Below are 21,713 nucleotides of genomic sequence, written 5' to 3'. Positions count from 1 at the left end.
CACACGTTCACAATTAACATACATGACTCAACAGATGTGTCTGTATCTGTGTGTATATGTGTTTGATTTCATGTTTCTCACTTGCTTATAGCCCCAGCTAAATTTGTGAAGAGACTCAACGATTACAGCATAGAGAAAGGAAAATCCCTGATCCTGGAGGGCGCATACACTGGAACTCCTCCCATTTCAGTCACATGGAAGAAAAATGGTGTAAATATACCTCCTTCTCAGAGGTGTAATATAACCACAACCGAAAAATCTTCAATCCTGGAAATTCCAAGTACCACAGTAGAGGACGCAGGGCAATACAACTGCTATATTGAAAATGCTTCTGGAAAAGATTCCTGTTCAGCACAAATACTGATCCTAGGTTTGTTTTGACTGTACCTTCCTATCTTTATCTATAAATCACCACTCCGGCCTGTGTCCTTCATGACTCATTCTCTCTCTTGCCTGCAGAACCACCCTATTTTGTCAAGCAGCTGCAGCCTGTTAAGGTCACTGTTGGAGATTCTGCCTCTTTACAATGCCAGCTTGCTGGGACCCCCGAAATTGCTGTATCCTGGTACAAAGGAGATACAAAGTTGAGACCCACTGCCACCTGCAAAATGCATTTTAGGAACAACGTCGCTACACTGGTTTTCAACCAGGTTGACGGTCATGACAGTGGAGAATATATCTGCAGAGCTGAAAACAGTGTGGGAGAAGTTTCTTCCTCCACTTTCCTTACTGTTCAAGGTGATTGCAATATTTCAGAAGTGAATGAATTTGCATTTCTTTTGAACAAGATTTAAAATATCTGGTGAGGGCCTTCTTTTTAGGAATACCTTCCAAATGCAAAATTTTCTGCCTGTGTCATTCCATCTATAATTAGTGGCTTATGTCTTCCTATTGCCTTTACAGAGACAGTTAAGATGACTAAATCTTCAGTTGGAAGGATCATGGAATCCTTTGTCTCTATAATTAATTCTTTTAGAAAAATTTGTGACCATATTTTTAAAATCCCACCCTATGAGTGTGTCGCTCAATTGCTGGAAGGCAGTCTGGAAAAGCAGGAGAACCTGCTGCATGCCTGGAGGTACACCTAAGCCAGTCTCTTGTCTGCGGGCTTATGTATCTTTGCACCTACTGTGCATGAGGCCCTCACAGTGACACTTTTGCTTCAAATTTTCCAGGTTTTTCTTTGTGTTCAAGTTCATTCAAGAGATTTTAATACCTCCTGGTGCTTTTATAAAAGTACCATTATCTAGAAAACAATAATTGTGAGAAGGATAATCAGTAAATTTAAAATGTCCAGAAGTGTTTTTATTAATTTGGTTCTGTTCCTACAGAGCAAAAACTTCCACCATCATTTTCCCGACAATTGAGAGATGTCCAAGAAACAGTTGGACTGCCCGTTGTGTTTGAGTGTGCCATAAGTGGGTCCGAGCCCATCTCAGTGTCTTGGTATAAGGATGGCAAGCCATTAAAAGATGACCCAAATGTACAAACATCACTCTTAGATAATGTAGCCACTCTCAACATTTTTAAGACAGATCGGAGACTTGCAGGCCAGTATTCTTGCACAGCTACAAATCCTATAGGGTCTGCTTCTTCCAGTGCCAAACTCATCCTCACAGGTTTGTGGATTCTTAAACTTCTTTCTGTTTCCATAATTAAAACCTTTATAATCAAATATAAACCTAGGGAGAAAACACTGTGATTTCTGTAAACTGAGATGGTCCAGGTAGGGAGTCTGATCCCCTGTCTTTCTTCTGTCCTCTTAGAGGGGAAGAACCCGCCCTTCTTTGACCTCAGCATTGCCCCTGTGGATGCTGTGGTGGGAGAAAGTGCAGACTTTGAGTGCCACGTTACAGGGACACAGCCGATAAAGGTCAGCTGGGCCAAAGACAACCGAGAGCTACGAAGCGGCGGCAACTACCAGATGAGTTATCTGGAAAACACTGCCCACCTGACAATTCTGAAAGTAGACAAGGGAGACTCTGGACAGTACACCTGCCATGCTGTGAATGAGGTGGGGAAGGACGCCTGCACAGCTCGACTTAACATAAAAGGTACCATTTGCTTTGCACATGGTCTGACAAAATGTCACTGTTTTATATTCTATACTAAGGGTGCAGTTTTTATTAGGAACAAGCAAAGTTTAGGACACATTTTTAGACAAATGGCATGAAAATGATTAAAAGACCAATCTCCTTTTTATTTTTTTTTTACAACTGTCTGGTTCTGTAAATGGCCATTATTTATCCTTGTTTTCTCTCCCTTATGTCAGCTAACAGTTTAGAATAGGCTTTGGAAGGAGGCTGAAATATTTAGGAACACACCCTGATATTCTGTATTTAGTTGGTTAGCCTTAAATTTTTATAAAAAACATGACTTCGTTTTCTTGAAAAACCTCATATTAATAACTGCTTCTGGATCCCACTTCTTATATCCTTGCAATTTCCTACAGAGCGGCTGTAATATTTTGTTAACCAGTGTCACCCCAAAGCATTCAATTAAAAATTTTCTTACAAATTAAACTCCTAAAAATGGCTTGGAATTGAGTACCAACTCTGGTGATACATTTGGCTATATCAGGGTACACAGATAATAGGTTAATATCACTAATAGTCTATTATTATTGAGTTGTTTTCTTTTGAGTTATCTCAAAACTCAAATTTTATCACTCATTTAATAGAATGTAAGTTCATTTAGTTTTAAAACATCATTAGTAAAATGAAAAATATGTGTTTGGCAGTGGCTTGTATTCATGATTTACATTCCTGATGCTTTTGCCATTAAGTGGATAAAACTTGCTATAGGATTCTGAGGTTATTTAGCTACAGAGTTTAAGAAAGAGTAGACATCAGAAGTTTTAATCTTCACAATCATGAGTATTGCCTTATTCTTATCTGTGAGTCCCAGAACCACTACGCAAAGTCATTACCTGACACTGAGTTGTGCCTGGCCTTCCTATCACGTTACTTGTGTCTTCCTCATTGGTTTTCATTTGCACACTGAGTTTCAACTCCTACTTCCTAACCCCGCAGAGCGGCTAACCCCACCAAGTTTCACGAAAAAGCTCTCAGAGACAGTAGAAGAAACAGAAGGGAACACTTTCAAACTCGAGGGCCGTGTTGCTGGTTCCCAGCCGATAACCGTTGCTTGGTACAAGAATAATATCGAGATACACCCAACTTCTAACTGTGAAATTACATTCAAGAACAACGTCCTGCTGCTGCAAGTCAAGAAGGCGGGCGTGGGCGATGCTGGTCTGTACACATGCAAGGTGTCGAACGACGCAGGCTCTGCTCTGTGCACATCCTCAGTTGTCATCAAAGGTCAGTTCTCTTCACGTGCTCCCGCTGCATGTCTCCCTTCACTGCCTGCGAGACAGTCACTGCATTGCCTCTGACACACGCATTTCTTCCTCAACTCTTTTGACCAAGTTACAGTGGATAGAAATATACATTATTTAGTTGGCTTACCGTAATTCCATGTGTTTCCTTAGAATATATATTATTTGTAATTTATTTATATGGCTCAGCTAAGTAGGTGCTGTATAATAAACTAAAAATCTTAGCTAGTAAATCACATCCCACAATTGTCTCAGGCAGTGAGAGCTCTAAGTCTACTTTGTAATGCATGCATATGTGACATAGGAAGCACATTTATTTTGATATATTTAACAATTTTTAGCATTGAATATTGCATTAGCTTTGCTTATTGTAAGTTATAGCACATTCTGGGATATCCTTTTTTAAAGTATATTTCTAAAGGATTATTGTTTGACATATAGTGTCCAAATCTTTTAGCCTGAAAATGAACATTAATCACAGATAAAAGAGTATATTTGCTTAAAAAGAAAAAATAGATGAGTGGAAGGACACTACTGCATACAATTATGGAAGATATATTTAAATACACAGTCATAGCTTGAGGCAAAGAAATAGACTATATTGTCTATGGGGACCGTCTCAATCTGATCCTCCTGCCATAATGGATACACCCAGATGATTATGATGCAGATTCATCAAAACCATGTTAGGCTGTGGGAGGAGGGATGGAAGCATTAAGGGGGGAAAAAAGAGAAAAAACTTGTGGACATGGATAACAGTGTGGTGATTGCCAGGTGGAGGTGGAGGAGGGTAAAGGGGGAATAAATGGTGATGGAAGGAGACTTGACTTGGGGAGGGGAACACACAACACAGTGTACAAATGATGTGTTGTAGAATTGTACACCCAAAACCCGGCCTTCCTATCATGTTACTTGTGTCTTCCTCATTAGTTTTCATTTGTACATGGAGTTTCAACTCCTACTTCCTTTGGGCAAAGGAATTTTGAATTTTAAAACTACTATAGCTTCACTTAATAACTAAAGATGAACATCAGAGAAGATCACATATTAAGATGTGGGCTGTGGATTACTCAAATGTTGGCTTTCTTTCCCAGAGGGTAACAAGAATTCTGACCTAGATGAGCAGAATTCCCCAATAAGCCCTTAGATTTTAGAGTTGAGCAAAAATGCAGCTGTACCGCGTGTGAGAGAATCTCTCTTGTGCACAGAAGTTGTAATAGCCATGTTTGCAGGCTCAGACAAGGCACAGATGCCTGGGTTATGTATGGGCAGCATGGTATCTGTTCTTTGCTTGTTTTTAAACATTTATCTTTTTAATTCAATAAATGTAACTATTGACATCAGAGAGAAATGAACCAAGCACGTGATTCAGTTCTGCAGGAACCAGTGTTACCTGCCAGAGGCAAACCTTGTTTCTTTTCTGGAATTTAATATTTATTTGCCTTTACATCCCTTTTGTATTCCTTTTTATTTTATGTTTAAAAATGCCTCTTTCATTCCAGAGCCTAAGAAGCCACCTGTGTTTGATCGGCACCTTAGTCCAGTCACAGTGAGTGAAGGAGAATTTGTGCAGCTCAGCGGCCACGTCCAGGGTGCGGAGCCCATCAGGATCCAGTGGCTGAAGGCTGGCAAGGAAATAAAGCCCTCAGACAGATGCAGCTTCAGCTTCGCTAACGGGACCGCCGTGCTGGAACTCAAGGATGTGGCTAAAGCAGATGCAGGAGACTATGTGTGTAAAGCTTCAAATGTGGCTGGAAGTGACACTTCCAAATCAAAAGTGACTGTGAAAGGTACAGATGCCTCAAAAGTATTATTCAGATTAGGCCTACAACTACTTAGAGTCATTTGCTTTTAATCATTTAAATAAGAATAGAATTAGATTTTCAGAAACATCAGTTTTGCTCAATCGCAATTTATAGCCTCCTTATTATAACTGAAGTATTAGATAATTTAATGGAAATAATTTCAATAAAAATTGTCTGAAATTTGCCCAAGTTCACCATAATATTTCTTGAAACTTTCACTGTATACAAGAGGGTAAAATTAAGTGACGCTGCAAAATGATGCTATAATAATGTGACATAAGGTGGCCTGGTGTTGTAGCCCTGGCAGAAATCTGTATGACAAAGCCACGTCTAGAAATACAAGATTTGATACTATGAATACAATTGTAGTTCCACTGCATGCGACAGCTACAACTAGTTACAAAGGTATATCAAACTGCTTCATCTTCTGCAGTCCACTTTCATATATAGTAAGTCCTAGAATGCATATTTTTAGCTCTGCCCTACTCCTAAAACTTATTTTACAAAGGCCATGATTTATTACAGCCTTAAGGTAATTGTGGTAACAAAACATGTCAATGTGTTTTTTAGACAAACCAGCGGCTGTCCCAGCAGCTAAGAAAGCGGCAGTAGACGGGAAACTGTTCTTTGTGTCAGAACCTCAGAGTATCAGAGTGGTGGAAAGTAAGTACTTCATGAGAAATACATCTGCATCTAGCTTGTACATTTTACTACTGACTTCATTTTGGGAGAACTGATTTCGGGAAATACGTTTTGTATTCATTTGTTTTCATTATTCTTTAGAAACCACTGCAACATTCATTGCAAAAGTTGGCGGTGATCCGCTCCCTAGTGTCAAATGGACGAAGGGGAAATGGAGACAACTGAACCAAGGAGGTCGCATTTCGATCCAACAGAAAGGTGATGAAGCAAAGCTCGAGATTAGAGACACCACGAAAACCGATTCTGGATTATACCGATGTGTCGCATTTAATAAACATGGCGAAATTGAAAGTAATGTTAACCTACAAGTGGATGAAAGGAAGAAACAAGAGAAAATTGAGGGAGATCTTAGAGCAATGCTGAAAAAGTAAGTTCAGTTAAAAAAAAAAAAACATTAATTTTCCACTCACAAAAGAGATTTCTCAAAAGGCATGGGCCACTCCCCTCCAAGATTCGGACCGTGAAACAACATAAGCACACAGACATTTTCACAGAAAAAAATAAGCAAATACACAAAATGTGGGTGGAAGTTAGTGGTTCATTAAGATCAAATTCTGAAAAATCACGAGAAAGATTTGAGATTAAGATAGATTTTTATTAAAACTATAAACAAAAGAAATGGCTTATATAAAAATCTGTGTGCATGTCTAGGTATGGAAGTTTTGTTTCTATGTATGATTTCTCATGCTCTGAACCATTTTCTAGACCAACTCTTTTAAGTGTTTTTTGTAATTACCAATAATTTCAACACAATTTATGTTTCAACATAATTATTGGATTATTAATAAATTAATCAACATTTAATTTCCACACATCCTCCCCATGATATGTGATATTTATCCCATATTAATGCTTTCTATTGCTGTTATTATTTTTCCTTATAATTCTTTCATAAGGCTCTTCGGTTGTAAAGTTTACAAAAATGTTCTCTCTATTCTTTCCTTTTTAAAGCTCTTTGATCAAATTTCTGTACTTTATAACAATGGTCCGATCTTAATCCACTCCATCTCCACACTCACATTCTTTCTTGTTTCAGTTAACATGATAAAATTAATATTTCCTGAATAAAGGACAAAGAACTATTACTCTGTGAGGAAAAAAAAATCTCGTAGTGACATTTATAACCATGGAATGATGGTAGACAATTCAAAATAAGTAGAAGACAGGTGACTTATGTTTATTTCTTACTTGACTTAGGGCTCCAGCCTTAAAGAGGGGTTCTGGGGAAGAAGAAGAAATTGATATCATGGAACTTCTCAAAAATGTTGATCCTAAAGAATATGAAAAATACGCCCGCATGTATGGAATCACTGACTTCCGTGGTCTTCTTCAAGCGTTTGAACTGCTAAAGCAAAGTCAAGAAGAAGAGACGCATAGATTGGTATGATCTTTTGTATATAGCATCATCTTTAAAAATTCACATTTGAAACCTCTAGCATATGCCTTTTAAATTTACTGAAACCTACAGTTTTATAAGATCACTTCATATAACCCAAGCAGCATTAAGAATGGAGGCTGAATATAATCATGTATCCCCTAATTCAAATTTTATTTCATATGTAACCCTTACCTTTTTTTTTCTTCTCAGGATATTGAGGAAATAGAGAAGTCAGAGAAAGAAGAAAAGGAATTTGAAGAACTTGTATCATTTATTCAGCAAAGGCTATCACAGACAGAGGTAAAAATTAAAGATGCTGATAATAAAGGGAATATATTATTATTACTGGGAATTAAAAGGGAAGGAGTCATTAATGCATTTTAATTCTTTATTCTCCTAGCCTGTCACTCTGGTCAAGGATATTGAAAATCAGACAGTTTTGAAAGATAATGATGCTGTGTTTGACATTGACATTAAGATTAATTATCCAGAAATCAAGCTTTCATGGTACAAAGGGACTGTGAAACTGGAACCCACTGATAAATTTGAAATAAGCATTGATGGTGATCGACATACACTCAGAGTCAAAAACTGCCAACTTAAAGACCAGGGAAATTATAGATTGGTGTGTGGCCCACACATTGCTAGCGCTAAACTAACTGTAATTGGTAAGTAGAGTTTTGTTTTGTTTTTTTTAATCTGTGAGATTCATTGACTGTCGAGCATACCTGCCTAAGATGTTACACAACCTGTGCACTGTGTCGTACCGGCAGAGCCTGCGTGGGAACGGCACCTGCAGGATGTTACTCTGAAAGAGGGCCAGACTTGCACCATGACGTGCCAGTTTTCTGTGCCAAATGTGAAATCTGAGTGGTTCAGAAACGGCAGGATCCTTAAGCCCCAAGGCAGACATAAAACAGAAGTGGAACACAAAGTCCATAAGCTGACCATCGCAGATGTTCGAGCAGAAGACCAGGGGCAATACACCTGCAAATACGAAGACCTTGAAACTTCAGCAGAGCTCAGGATTGAAGGTGGGTGAAAGATTGTGGCTGGAGTTATCACAGCTTACATCAGTGGCAGGTGGTGGGCAGGACCCTGCCAGCCCACTGCCAAGCCTCTCCCACAGTGCGGGTGTGTTCTCATTCCCAACACAAATACTCATGTCTCAAAATTCATACATCAAAGGGGAAATATTCATGTAAGTGCCAATGTCTTTGCACAGTTCTTTTTGACCAGAAGCAGATTTCTTTTTTTTTTAATCAGTAAGTGACATTTATTTTATTCTATATGAACATCAGAGACACAGTAACATTTTCCATCAGCTTTGTACCTAGACAGCACGGAGAGCAATAACTTGCATAGTGACACTCATTAAAGTAAGGTTTGTTAAATAAATGAATGAAGATGGAGCAAAACAGAGGAGGGATTAACATTTACTGATTTCCTAAGATTTGCCAATCTTTAGTAGGCATGTTACCCACAATATCTAATTTAATTCTCACAATTGCCCCCATTTCACAGATGGAAAAGACCTGCTTTGTAGTAAATATATTTGTCTATGAAAATGAAAGCTGTTTGATCTTGAGGAAGCTACTCGATCTCTCTAAGCCTGTTTTTCCATCTGTGAAATGGGGGCAGAAGCAGATTTCAATCTAAACAAAGACATGTCTTTCGAACTGTTACTTCTGTTAAATTCCATAATTCTGCTAAATTCAATAAATCTTTGCAATTCTACTAAATCCCGTAATTTTCACATCTATGATTCTGATTCCCAGAAAGAAATCTTGGAAGGCACCAGATTTCAGGGCTGTATATCCAGAAGGTCTTGGCTAGGGATTATTTTGTTTATGGAAATTAATTAGACTCTATCTGTATGAAACTTTATAGATAAAATTAACAGAATATATGATGTATGATAAACAGCTATTTTCAAAAATCATTATTCCACGTGAGGATCATATTCCAACCTTATGAATCTCTGAAATAAAGTGAAATCCCGAGATTTAGGAGCATAAATATTCATGTCCTGACCCTTTGACTACATGCCTTCTCCGGTCGCCTTTGGAGCATATTGGGCAACACTTTGACTCTAATCATGGCATGCACTTCTGGTCTACTTTTTGCTGCCCACGTACGGTTGCTGAACTATGACGATATGGCTTAAACACATAAGCACTGCAACTTCTCTGACTTGCTTTTTAATGAATACCAATGCCTGATTGCAAAGTTCAAAAATTCTAAATCAGTTTTCACTTTAAAGGATCCAGCTGGAACCACTTAGCATTTTTAAAATAATGCATATTTTGCTATGGTCCTGCCCAATGAAAGCTCTCCAGGGTACATATGGCATCTGAGATGTTTACAATGCTGTTATACATTGAATTTCGGACTTCCAAATGAAATTTGGCAGAAGGATCCTCCACTCCAGCCCATTCTCCTACTAAGCACCCATGACACGCTCTGGCTTGGCTTCTTCATGTGTGCCCGTGGCTGCTTATAAAGCAGGTTTCAGATTCAAAAATGAATCTCCTGAAATTTAGGAGCACAGATTTCTTATTGAATTTGAAAGTATTTAACAGAGAAAGTTGTTCATGTCAAATAATAAACATTCTAGGTCCTGAATAGCAAAATAATTTTACAGAAGAAAGAATTTAAAAGGAGAGTGAATTTTACAGTAAAATTAAGCTATGTCTCCTTTATTTTGAACCTCCCATTTCACTAACATTTTTTAAGTGTGATTTTACCTTTGGATTATAAGCACACTTGACTATTGCCTTCATGTAAACACTTGAAGGACTTTCAGGGACTTCTTTATACTTTTCTACATAGATCCTATAGGAATACAAGTATTGATAAAAAGAATTTTTGTTTCTGATGCAAAGAAGTGCATTATCTTCTTGCATATTTTCAGCATTTTTCTGCTACTTTCCAATTGGGTAAAAAGATGGAGACTTTAGATATCTCAGGGAAGGGCACAGTGAAAGAAATTTCTTCCTATACAGTCTAACGGTGACTCTCTTCGTACTTACACAGCCGAGCCCATTCAGTTTACAAAGCGCATCCAGAACATTGTGGTGAGCGAGCATCAGTCTGCCACCTTCGAGTGCGAGGTGTCCTTCGATGATGCCATTGTAACGTGGTACAAAGGACCAACGGAGCTGACTGAGAGCCAGAAATACAACTTCAGGAATGATGGTCGCTGCCACTATATGACCATCCACAATGTGACCCCAGATGACGAAGGTAATTTAATTGACAGTGTCCCTATGAATGTGTAATTGAAGCCTTCTCCGTTCTGTATGTCCCTACCCTAGTTTACACTTACATTCTGTACTTCTATAAAACGATGTTTTTTTAGGAAAGAGAAGTATAAATAATACATACAATATTTACATAAAGAAGTATTATTTACAAATATAGCAGAAAACAAATGTTCGATGCTTCTTTTCCTTAGGCGTCTATTCAGTGATCGCTCGGCTGGAGCCGAGAGGAGAGGCAAGAAGCACAGCAGAGCTGTACTTAACAACCAAAGGTCAGGAGTCAGCTCATGAAACCCGCATTGCAGTCTTTGAAACAAAATAGCCTGCTGAGGCAGTTCTAAATATAAAAGTGTTATTTTTTCTTTTGCAGAAATCAAACTTGAGATGAAGCCTCCTGGTAAGTTTTAGGAAAAATTCAATCCTTGCTTGTAATACATTCAGTATAATTTTGTAAATGAAGAAGCCAAACTCACATGTCTAAAAATATTATCTCTTGTTTTCAGTAGAACATTTTTCAGGGAAATAATACAAATGTTAGGCTTTGAGAGTGCAGAAAATTGGAGATAATAAGGTCTCATTCAACTGGTATCTGGGATCATGCCAACTGGTATGGCCATAGAACAAAAATGTTCACAGGGAATAAACTTGCCTGTGTGGTTGCATATAAAACCTGCTATATGGTTTGTGTCTGTACATTAGGTTCTGGTGCTGGAAATGCCTAATAATCAAACACATCTTAGCTGTCTGATAAACACCTGTTTTCAGTCCATCTGTGCTTATCATTAAATGTCCCTTTTCAGATATTCCCGACTCCAGAGTTCCAATCCCTACCATGCCTATCAGAGCGGTGCCACCAGAAGGTGAGACCCAGGGCCAGGACACCTGGGCTGGGGGCGACAGCATCTCCTCAGAAAATTATCGATGTAAATCCAGAGCAGAGAGCCAGAACAGATGCTTTCGTGTCAGGTTCTTCAGCGTGCAGTTAAAAAATCAAAGCAAAGGAGTGTGATAGTTGTAAATGTATGCTATTTTTATTTCATATGACTGATGAATTGGTGCTGTAACACCTCTGAAGTACAGAAAGAAATTCATGAGACTCTGTTACAATTCACACAAAATAGGAAGCCAAACCACATCACTGATAGTGGCATTTATTTTTTTTCAGAAATCCCTCCTACGGCTGTTCCTCCTGTCCCTCTGCTGGTACCATCACCTGAAGAAAAGAAGCCACCAGCAAAACGTATTGAAGGTACTGTGTGTTCTCTACCTAAATGTGAAAAATACAGAATTTAACTGTTGCACTTGGGAAATGTTGTTTAATGCAGCACATTGGCCCTCTAGTGGTCAACAGGTTGAATTGCCTTTCAAAATGTAAGTTATTTGATCTAAGTGTAAATGGTGTTCTTCCCTACACGAGACAAAGATGAAAATGTATACCGTTTCTATTTATGAATCACTTAGGTTAATTCTTAATGTTTTGAAAACCTTAAGCAGGCATAAAAATCAATGAAGATGTAAGATCACCCTACGTATTCTATCTCCCTTCAAAAAAAAAATGCTTCTGCATTCTAGTCCAAAATCTCTGCAAGTTATTTTTCAATAATAGGCAGAGTCTCTTGTTAACATCAAAACATGGTTTTAAAAATATCTTAATAAGCTTCCTAGTTTCCCAAAATCATGTTGGTTATTTACATCAGACATCTTATTTTTTCAGTGACCAAAAAAGCTGTGAAGAAAGATACCAAAAAAGTTGTCGCCAAGCCCAAAGAAGAGGCACCACCACCTAAAGGTATTATAATTAATTAATCAAAAAACAGTCTTGCTGCTTTTCTCTTGGTTAAAACTTTGAAATCCCGAATGGGGGAGGGTGGAGGAAGGTAAGGGTTTGAACTCTCAGATCATCTTCCACTTACTCTCACCCTCTTCTTTGACTCAGTCTCCACTTTCTCTTTCTCAATTTTCTTTTGTCTCCCCTGTCCCTCAGTGTCCCTTGGGTATCATGGCCTGTGTCTGCCATGATACCCAATGGCAACACCAAAGAACCTTATTATTTCTGGGTCGTGACATAAAGAAAGCACTGCCCTCTAGTCCCACAGCTGGTCTTGATCAAGTCACACCAATAAAAGATGAAGGGCTGATGCAAATTTCAGATGGCTGCTCCAGCCCAACTCAGCACCCTTCCTGGTTCATCTAAACATCCACATGTGCAGGGGGAACAATCTTTTTGAAAGCGGATCAGTTCAATTACTTGAATTTTTATTATATCCTGGAATGTTTTTAGGAAATAGGAGAACTAAATTTAAGCAAATAGGCGAATTTATTTACCCATTTGGGTAAATTTATTTACTCATTTGACTAAGGTTAGAGTACAGCAATCTCCTAAAAGGAGGAGAATGCAGGAGCACGGGGCACCATTCACAGAGACTTTTTTCTGAGTGGTAATTTGTGGAATATTATGGAATAAAAAAGGCTGAAAAAGCATGTGTATTTCCTGAACTTCATAATTATGGGAAAAAATAAGCATGCATAAATTCTTAACTTTAGACATAGTGAATGTTCTCATATTTCATATTAATTTAAATTATTTTAAATCAACCTAGAGTAAAACTTCAGATTTCCAGCATTTTCATTAATGTGATATTGTGTAGCATTTCTGGTGAGCTAAATTTGAAAATTATGAAAGCATTTTGTATATTAGTAGTATTTGAGTAACAAGGATGCACAGGATTAGTAAGCATTAAAAAGGCATAATCTAAAAATAAACATGTATTTTATGTTTTTAAAGTCCCAGAGGTTGTCAAGAAGCCCCCACCTCCTACTGTCTTAATTCCAGCAAAAGGTAAATTAAAAAATTATTGCATAATTTTATTCTATCTACTTCTGAGATTGGCATCTCTGCAATGTATTCTTATGATTACACACTAGGCTTCCAGCTTATTGTAAAGTTCTAGACTTGCCTTCACTACATTAAAACTAGCATTAGAAATGGTGGCTACTTCAGATTGCTCCAATCCCAGGGAAGGAAACCAGGCAGATGTTCATGCAGCCCCAGTGCTATGGACAGAGGCAAAGAAGTGGTGAGGGCTAGAAGGGGCGGGGCCGCGGGTCATCTCTTCTTGTTTTAATTGTAGCTAACACAAACATTTAGGATCATATTAAATAATGTTAGACTTCAAGTTGTTGTATAAAATTGACTGATTGCTACACAATTTTAAATATTTATCAAACTGGCAGAAGAGTCATATTCAATAGTCAAAAATGTAGCTTTAAAATTAGAAATGTTTTCGAAAGTTAGAAATTTAAGTAGGGGTCAACTGCAGAAACATTAAATATAAATGTCATAAAATGATTAAATATCAATATATTCAGTGGGAAGAAACTAAGAGTTTTACCAATTGGAGCTCCCATGAAGCAATAGAAGATATATATCCATTTGATGATATTTACTGAATGGTGTTTTGTTCACACTGGACAAATCTTCAGATTAAGAGTAGAGCGTATCTTGATATTCCTGATAGTATTTCCATAGTCCACAAAAGTTTAAATGAGACCCACACAAACAAAACATGAATTAGCAATATGATACAGATGTAATACTTGTCTTTCATTTAGTAAAGTAATTGTACAGCTATAATTGATGTGCTAATATTATCATGTATTTGTTTATTTATTTTAGCTCCTGAAATTATGGATGTATCCTCCAAGGCTGAAGAAGTAAAAATAACAACCATCACCAGAAAGAAAGAGGTTCAGAAAGAAAAAGAAGCTGTATATGAGAAAAAGCAAGTCTATGAGGAGAGGAGGCTTTTCATAGAACCTTTGGATGAACCTTATGATGAGCTGGAAGTGGAGCCATATACAGAGCCACTGGAAGAGCCTTATTACGAAGAACCAGATGAAGACTATGAAGAGGTAGAAGCTAAAAGGGAGGTTCATGAGGAATGGGAAGAAGATTTTGAAGAAGGGCAAGAATACTATGAAAGGGAAGAAGGTTATGATGAAGGGGAAGAAGAGTGGGAGGAGACTTACAGAGAAACAGAAGTAATTCAAGTTCAAAAGGAGGTTTATGAAGGTATGTATTAATTGGGTGATTTTTCTCTCTCTTTCTGCTCAGGTCAGTATGTTTTCAATGTTATTAACCTGATTAGCAATAGATACAGATATAATGATCCTTTCCATTTTTAAGGTTAGAAATCTTTAGAAACAATTTTTTAAAGAATCATTTTCTTCAGTTACGTTCATTTTTTGACATGGTAAGATGCACCCGTGAGTCGTATTACCAAGATTAAATTCCAAGTGCTATTTTGTAAAACAGAAATCCAGGTTTTATTTTCACTGCCTTGCCGCATGTGTCTTATCCTGCTGCTAAATACAGCATGAGAAACCGTATTAGCAATGAAGACACAAAATACAATACACAGTTACAGGTTATTTTTAACTTATTTCATTTGTAATTTAAACAACCTATTAGAACTTACCTGTTTAAGTACCCCTTCCTATGCTGTGTTTTTGTTAAAGAATCACATGAGAGAAAAATCCCAGAAAAAGTGCCTGAAAAGAAAAAAGCACCACCTCCTAAAGGTATGTAATGGGTAATGGAAACTCTGTAAAGAGATCAGACCACCGACGTCACCATCACGGCTTGTTTGGCAAACGTGTATAAATCACCGGTTCAATCCAATAGGCACAACTTCTTCTCTAAGCTTTACTGGATCAATGGATTTTTTTCTAAGAATATCTAATTCATTTAATGAAAAAACGTTAAATGATAAAAATATCATATGGTAAATATAAAATAAAATATAACCAAAATAGTTGAAGTACAGAAACTTGTACTTAAAGTTCAGAGCACCAAACTTGTCTTTCTAGAAAAAAAATACACACACATATATATACATATAGAGAGAGCGCAAAACTATTTTAACAGAGGTTCTAAAAGTACTACAATTTCTTTAAAATACTTACAGTTGTAAAGAAGCCCGTAGTTGAAAAAATTGAAAAGACTTCTCGAAGAATGGAGGAAGAAACAGTTCAAGTCACCAAAGGTATTATCATTTAAAACATTTCTAGTATCATGTACACAAATTACCTGTTTACTGATATATATTCACATTAGTTATTTACATAGTCATCTAAACTAAGATATTTTAAAATTGTGCGCAAAGCATTATTCTTCACAATACAAATATACTTGTAACATATCTTTTAAGTACCTGAAGTTTCCAAGAAGATTGTCCCACAAAAACCTTCTCGGACTCCAGTGCAGGAAGAAGTTGTTGAAGTGAAAGGTATATATCTTTGTCTTTCAGCTACAAGTTTTAATCATTTTTTAATGTATATGGATATGTGCACATATATTGCTAAACAATTCACAAACCTGAAACCACCAAAATGAGGACGATCTTGTATACATTTTATGTTGAGCTGCACATATGTATAATTTAAGTAAATAATAACATTATCTTTGTTTCTAATTTTGCTTTGAAATTACATAATTTTTAAGGAAGGTTTTATGTTTAACGAATAGTCCTCTAACTTTACTATGCAATGCATTCCATGCATAAAATATTTCCCATCCTCTCATTTATATAAATAGACCCTAACAGATTTGAAAAAGCACCACATAACATGTGAAGAAGTTGTGTCTATTTGGTTTCCATTTAATAATGTTTGATAAAGGCTGCATGGGTTGTTTGTCCTTGTAGATCAAATGTGATTTGTTTTCTTGTCAATACTGAATTTGTTCTCAAGCTATCATATTAACCCACTCATTCTGTGAGACTAAACACTCAAGTATAGTGTACAATCTATGTATTTGATCTGATGTCTTGTTGTAGAAAAAGAAATACTAATGTGAAATACTCTCTTTAAAGTACCAGCTGTGCATACAAAGAAGATGGTTATTTCAGAAGAAAAGATGTTCTTTGCTTCCCACACCGAGGAGGAGGTGTCAGTAACAGGTATACGGCTACTGGAATGTGGGGGCTCGAACAGGAGGGTTTTAGATGGATTTCCGCCCTCTTCTCCTTGTTTGTGGCAATGCAGGCAGCTCTGTCTCCTCGTAATTCAGTGTCATCTTTTCATTTTACATTTGTCTCCGTTTTAATTTGTATTTCAATATTCTTTGTAAATTACAATTACCGCCCACAGTATGGCATCCCAGTAATTAAAATGTACGTTTTTTCCAAGTCCCTGAGGTACAAAAGAAAACTGTCACTGAAGAGAAAATTCATGTTGCTGTTTCCAAAGGGATTGAACCTCCACCAAAAGGTATTAATGACTCATTCTAAGCTTCTAAAATCTTTTAAAAGTTCCATAGTAACTATCTGAATATGTTGATGTAACACATCTGAACGTGTTGATTTGGCCCCACGGTCAGTAGACCTCCAACCACTATGTCCGAAGGGCACCACAGGGGGCGGGAAGACCACAAAGAGGGTGCAGGAGAGAGGAATGAGGAACTGGAGGCTCTGTTCACTGCTTCAGGGAGTTTACAGTCTAGTGACCAGCTGTTTGGAAATACCACCTGACCAGAGTTGATGGTTAAATTATCAGGAACTTTGCTACCCAGTGTTTAATACCTTCTTGATCTAAAGTTAAATTATATAAGCTTACAATTAAATTAATTATATTTTTTAAAACTATGGTAATAAATACTCAACAGCCAATACTTCCTATTTTACTGCCCTTTACTATAATATATGTTTCCAAGGTTGTTCATATCCATTGTATCTGTGTGGTGGAAACACTAGGTAATGGTGTGAAATTAGCAGCCACTGCAAATTAGGGCCCCATCACTCCCCGCACCTGCCCCGGTCAAACTGTTAAACATTTAGGGTCCTAAAACTATTTAAGATAATCTGATGCAATCATTCCAATGCAACTGCTCTATGAAAGTTAAGTTTCTAAAACTGGCGTCTGAGGACCAGGGGCTGACCCCTCCGAGGAAAGCATGCTCCCAGGAGAGTGAGGCTTCTGTAGGCCAGGGTGAATAACAGTCACAGCATTTCCTCGTTTGTCATCCACGCATTTCCCTTTACCCTCATTTCAACACAACGTTCTTGAATTCAGTCGGTATAAAACGGAAATGTCTACTCTTTATTTAATTCTGAATCTTGCAATTATATATGCCTTGTCAAAATGCACAATTTCTCAAAATTGGTGCATTTATTTTTAAAGTCCCTAAGCCACCTAAGAAAACAGTCCCAGAAGAAGTGGTTCCTGCTCCCATTTCTAAAAAGGTGGAGCCCCCACCACCCAAAGGTAGAATAATACTTTTGAAAGAAAATGTCTTAGTGTCCGTCTTCTTGTATCTTTTTCTATGAGATCTGTATATTATCGTGAGAGCATCTGTAAAACATCTGTAAAATGTTTAATTTTTTGTATGTCGATCTCACTAATTTGTGGTCAAGTGTTATAAAAGCATCAGTAACATTTTTAGACTCCTGACTATGTTAATTTGGTCTTTGTCAGCTTCATGTAATATATGTGATATCTCTATGGTATTGATGTATTTGGCATATATTTTCATCACAATTGGAGCCTGTAAAATTACTTCCTAAATTCTTACACTCTTACTGAGGATTTATGCTTTAATATAATCTTAAATGTCTCAGGAGGAAACTAGAAATTCTCAACATTTTTTTCAAAAATGGTGTCTTTAAAGTTCCTGAAGTTCCCAAGAAACCTGTGCCAGAGGAGAAAAAGCCGGTTCCTGTACCCAAGAAAGAGCCTGCTGCTCCCCCAAAAGGTATACCCGACTGATCATGGGTAACCCTTTCCCCCAAATACGAGTCCCTTGCTCCATACGCTCTTTATACACACTGTGCTTTCTATCTTATGTCTCTTACATGCCCCGTGAATTTTTCATTTGTTTGTCAGCTTCGGGGGCCATGCTCTCGACATACATTATTTGTGACATTGAACATTCCAAAGGTACCACCAAAAAAGTGTTATTAAAAGCAGTAACTACATCAGACTGCTATCTTAAATTTTTAATATTGTCCCTCTCTTAGAGGAAGAAGAAATGTTTCTAAAACTCATTTTCTACAGACATGTTTCTAGGAAAAAATTTTATTCCTCATATATGTGACTTTTCTTAGTAAAAAACAGTTTCATGAGCTTGGACAAGCTACAGAGACTGACAAGTGTAGAGTATTTGGCAGAACTCAATGTTAACTAGACAAAAATGTACACAGTGCTGCTAGTAACTGGCACTCTTCAGAAAGTCAGTGATGCTGAGTCTTCAGTAGCTGGGAATATATTGATTTTTGGTGTTTACTTTCACCATCTTTCTTGAGAGATTAATTGAACATCAGTATTTGTCATAAATGTTGCAGTTATCGAATTAGCTAGTCAGGGGACCTCTCATACAGGTACGTTCAGGTTCAAATGTGCTAATCCCTCGCTTTGGTTTTCTGGACTTGGTGTCTGTTTGTTTTGTTGATTTGTTCTGTGTTTTGGTTTGGTTTTTGGTGGTAAAAGACAATAGTTTGTGGAGGCAGTGAAGCTATGAGCTGCACACGTCTGGTTAGTTATAGAGAGGTTCAGTAAGAGTCCAACATCACCTAATTTAGGAGAGGCCAGGCTTCCTGAAGTCTCATATTCGAAGCCGTTCCCTTCTGCCCGACTTTCCAGTGTCTCCGTTTTCTCCCTCAGTCAGATCTGTTTCTCTCTTTCTCAAACTCTTGGCTCTTCAGAATTCTTGGACTTTTTTTAATCAAGTGGTTTTTTAAAAGAGTGATTTCTAATGATCTGATCATTAAAACACAATGATTATATGAGAATAAAATATAATGATTATGATGAGAAAGTGATATTACTAAAATCAATAGTAATACCAAAGCCACTGATCACTCTTGAAGGAGACAGAGAGGCATCTGTTTCTAATTAAACAAATACTCATAGTGATATATGTGTGTATATATATATATGTGTGTGTGTGTATATATATATGTTTAAACATCCCTTGTATATAATTTGTGCGCACATAAACATACAGCTATATAATTGCAACAAGATATTGCAAATGCAAGTGTAGAGGTACAGAGGTTCACAAAAACTGCGAATATCTTATTTAAATGGGAGTAATTATTGCCGATAATGCAGGCTGTTGAAATATCTGTCACTTAAAAATTCAACATCATCAACACTTAGAGAAACTAAACCCGTCATAAACCTTGGTTGGCTGAAACCCTGTTGGAAGCCATCGAGCCTCTTAGAGAAAAGCACATACGCACACACTCCAGAACGTGGTACAGAGAGCTCTCCAAAGCCATTGACACATGGGTATGAAATCGAGAGGCCTACTCTCCAACAATAATGTTTTCTGAGATTTGTATACACTCCTAGGGCACCAAAAAAATTGGAGAAAAAAGGGGGGGAAAGTAACATATAGATACAACTATTCTAAAGAGTTTTTAGTCTTAGTCTAAAATAGTCTTAGATGAATTAACCGTGGTCATATGGATTCCATTTTGCAATACAAAGCACAATTATATTTTATATACTATATTAATACTTATAATTGCTGACTAATTTGTTTTTATCAAAAGCATATCACTATCTAAAGAAAGAATGAATTCTGTACGCATCCTTCTGAGTATTTACCTTGTTTTGAATTGCCTACATGCTTCTGTTATGTCACTTGGGACATTTATCATGTTGTGACCTTTGTAACAGTATAGTTTAAATATTATGCTATTTTTTTTGCTGAAGCACAGAAATTCTATAACAACATTAATGAACTACATAAAGATTTGTGTATGTGCCTATGTCCATTCATAAAAGTGATATATATTTGAACTAACCTGTTTTAAAAACTTTAAGTCCCAGGGGTGCCAAAGAAACCTGTCCCTGAAGAAAAGGTTCGTGTCCCTGTGGAAAAGAAAAAGGAAGCTCCACCAGCTGAAGGTATAAGTGACTTACTTAGTAAAGAAGTGACAAAAAGCCCTATTTAAATGTCTTGAGTACAAAACATTTTTGTGTTTCATTATCTGTCGATTTAGTTAGTTAAATTCAAACTGAATGTTTTATGGTGTGAGTGAGATTTCAACAAGTCTGTGTACCTGCCTACTTTCTTAAAATATAACTGTACATTAGCTACTTTGGAAAATATAAAGTCAATTCTCAAAATTAATGTCTTTTCAAGTTCCTGAAGTGCAGAAGAGGGTTGTCACAGAAGAAAAAATAACCATTGTTACCCAAAGAGAGGAATCTCCACCACCAGCAGGTACTTAACCCTGTCTCCATGAAATAACCTGCCTTTCCTTCAAGCTTCTTTAATTGCATGTCTTCTTTAATGGGTCTGCCAGTTCTATGTCGCTCATTTATTTTGCTTTCCTGAGAATTTTAAAATCAAATACTATCCTTTAAGTGCCAGATATACCAAAGAAGAAAGTTCCTGAAGAAAAAAGACCTATTTCTCGGAAAGTGGAAGAAGCTCCACCCCCAAAAGGTATAGTCTCTCCATCTTTCCAAGAACCGTCTTTCGAATATTACGTTGAAAGGCAAACAATGGTTTTGTTAGTTTTGTGATATGAGTACATTGTGGGTTTCTATCTGTGTTTTGTGCTGGGCTTCAATGAGGCAACAGTGAAGTTCTAAAAGTGCATGTTTTTAAAGTGCCAGCTCTGCCTAAGAAACCTGTCCCCGAGGAGAAAGTTTCCGTTCCAGTTCCTGTAGCTAAGAAAGCTCCTCCTCCCCGAGGTAGGGTTTGGCTCAAGCCTCTGACAAAAATCTTCTAGCCTGTGAGTTCTTGCTTTTTCCTATTTGTGGTCATCTTGTACTGACCCTTTGTCTTCGCTCTGATAAAATTTTTGTGTGTATGTACTCGTGATATGGTGTGTAACTTGTTTTCCCATTTTGCTGGTGAAAGTGTTGTACTGTGCAAATCTTCCCCAAACTCTTGAGAGAATTGATGAGATTCTTGACTTTTTTCAACTTCAACGTCAATGCTTTTTTAAAGCGGAAGTTTCTAAGAAAACGGTCATAGAAGAAAAAAGACGTGTTGCAGAAGAAAAACTATCCGTTGCTGTTCCTCAAAGAGTGGAAGTCATGCGGCATGAAGGTACATGATCAGAAGTGAGGGGAGAAATGAGTTTGTGCGCGTTTCCTTGAAGTCTTCTCTTCTTTCCAAATACGATTGTTTACTGTAGAAGTTGCTCTTATCACTGTCTACTTGTTGTAGCCTTCTGAGACCGTCTTTTGTGTCTACATTGGTCCTG

At 37.2% G+C, this 21,713-nt stretch overlaps 1 protein-coding gene across 1 annotated transcript in view; it reads left to right on the top strand.

Moving 5' to 3' along the window:
- TTN (titin) overlaps positions 1-21,713 on the top strand; it is a 272,029-nt gene that overhangs the window by 95,622 nt on the left and 154,694 nt on the right. The window contains exons 93-124 of the mRNA XM_053918810.1: positions 92-370; positions 460-738; positions 1,332-1,619; positions 1,767-2,054; positions 3,033-3,323; positions 4,843-5,130; positions 5,716-5,808; positions 5,929-6,214; positions 7,045-7,228; positions 7,436-7,525; positions 7,626-7,893; positions 7,999-8,259; positions 10,262-10,471; positions 10,683-10,760; positions 10,859-10,885; positions 11,289-11,348; positions 11,654-11,737; positions 12,203-12,277; positions 13,274-13,327; positions 14,165-14,560; positions 15,007-15,069; positions 15,456-15,533; positions 15,699-15,776; positions 16,362-16,448; positions 16,678-16,758; positions 17,668-17,751; positions 18,155-18,238; positions 20,317-20,400; positions 20,639-20,719; positions 20,864-20,944; positions 21,112-21,195; positions 21,455-21,556. Of these exons, the coding sequence (XP_053774785.1) occupies positions 92-370; positions 460-738; positions 1,332-1,619; positions 1,767-2,054; positions 3,033-3,323; positions 4,843-5,130; positions 5,716-5,808; positions 5,929-6,214; positions 7,045-7,228; positions 7,436-7,525; positions 7,626-7,893; positions 7,999-8,259; positions 10,262-10,471; positions 10,683-10,760; positions 10,859-10,885; positions 11,289-11,348; positions 11,654-11,737; positions 12,203-12,277; positions 13,274-13,327; positions 14,165-14,560; positions 15,007-15,069; positions 15,456-15,533; positions 15,699-15,776; positions 16,362-16,448; positions 16,678-16,758; positions 17,668-17,751; positions 18,155-18,238; positions 20,317-20,400; positions 20,639-20,719; positions 20,864-20,944; positions 21,112-21,195; positions 21,455-21,556 (4,866 nt within the window). The remainder of the gene's footprint in view (positions 1-91; positions 371-459; positions 739-1,331; positions 1,620-1,766; positions 2,055-3,032; positions 3,324-4,842; positions 5,131-5,715; positions 5,809-5,928; positions 6,215-7,044; positions 7,229-7,435; positions 7,526-7,625; positions 7,894-7,998; positions 8,260-10,261; positions 10,472-10,682; positions 10,761-10,858; positions 10,886-11,288; positions 11,349-11,653; positions 11,738-12,202; positions 12,278-13,273; positions 13,328-14,164; positions 14,561-15,006; positions 15,070-15,455; positions 15,534-15,698; positions 15,777-16,361; positions 16,449-16,677; positions 16,759-17,667; positions 17,752-18,154; positions 18,239-20,316; positions 20,401-20,638; positions 20,720-20,863; positions 20,945-21,111; positions 21,196-21,454; positions 21,557-21,713) is intronic.

This window comes from Desmodus rotundus, chromosome 2 (genome assembly GCF_022682495.2).
Source record: "Desmodus rotundus isolate HL8 chromosome 2, HLdesRot8A.1, whole genome shotgun sequence".
Classification (NCBI taxonomy): domain Eukaryota; kingdom Metazoa; phylum Chordata; class Mammalia; order Chiroptera; family Phyllostomidae; genus Desmodus; species Desmodus rotundus.
This window is presented reverse-complemented; position numbering and strand designations above follow the sequence as displayed.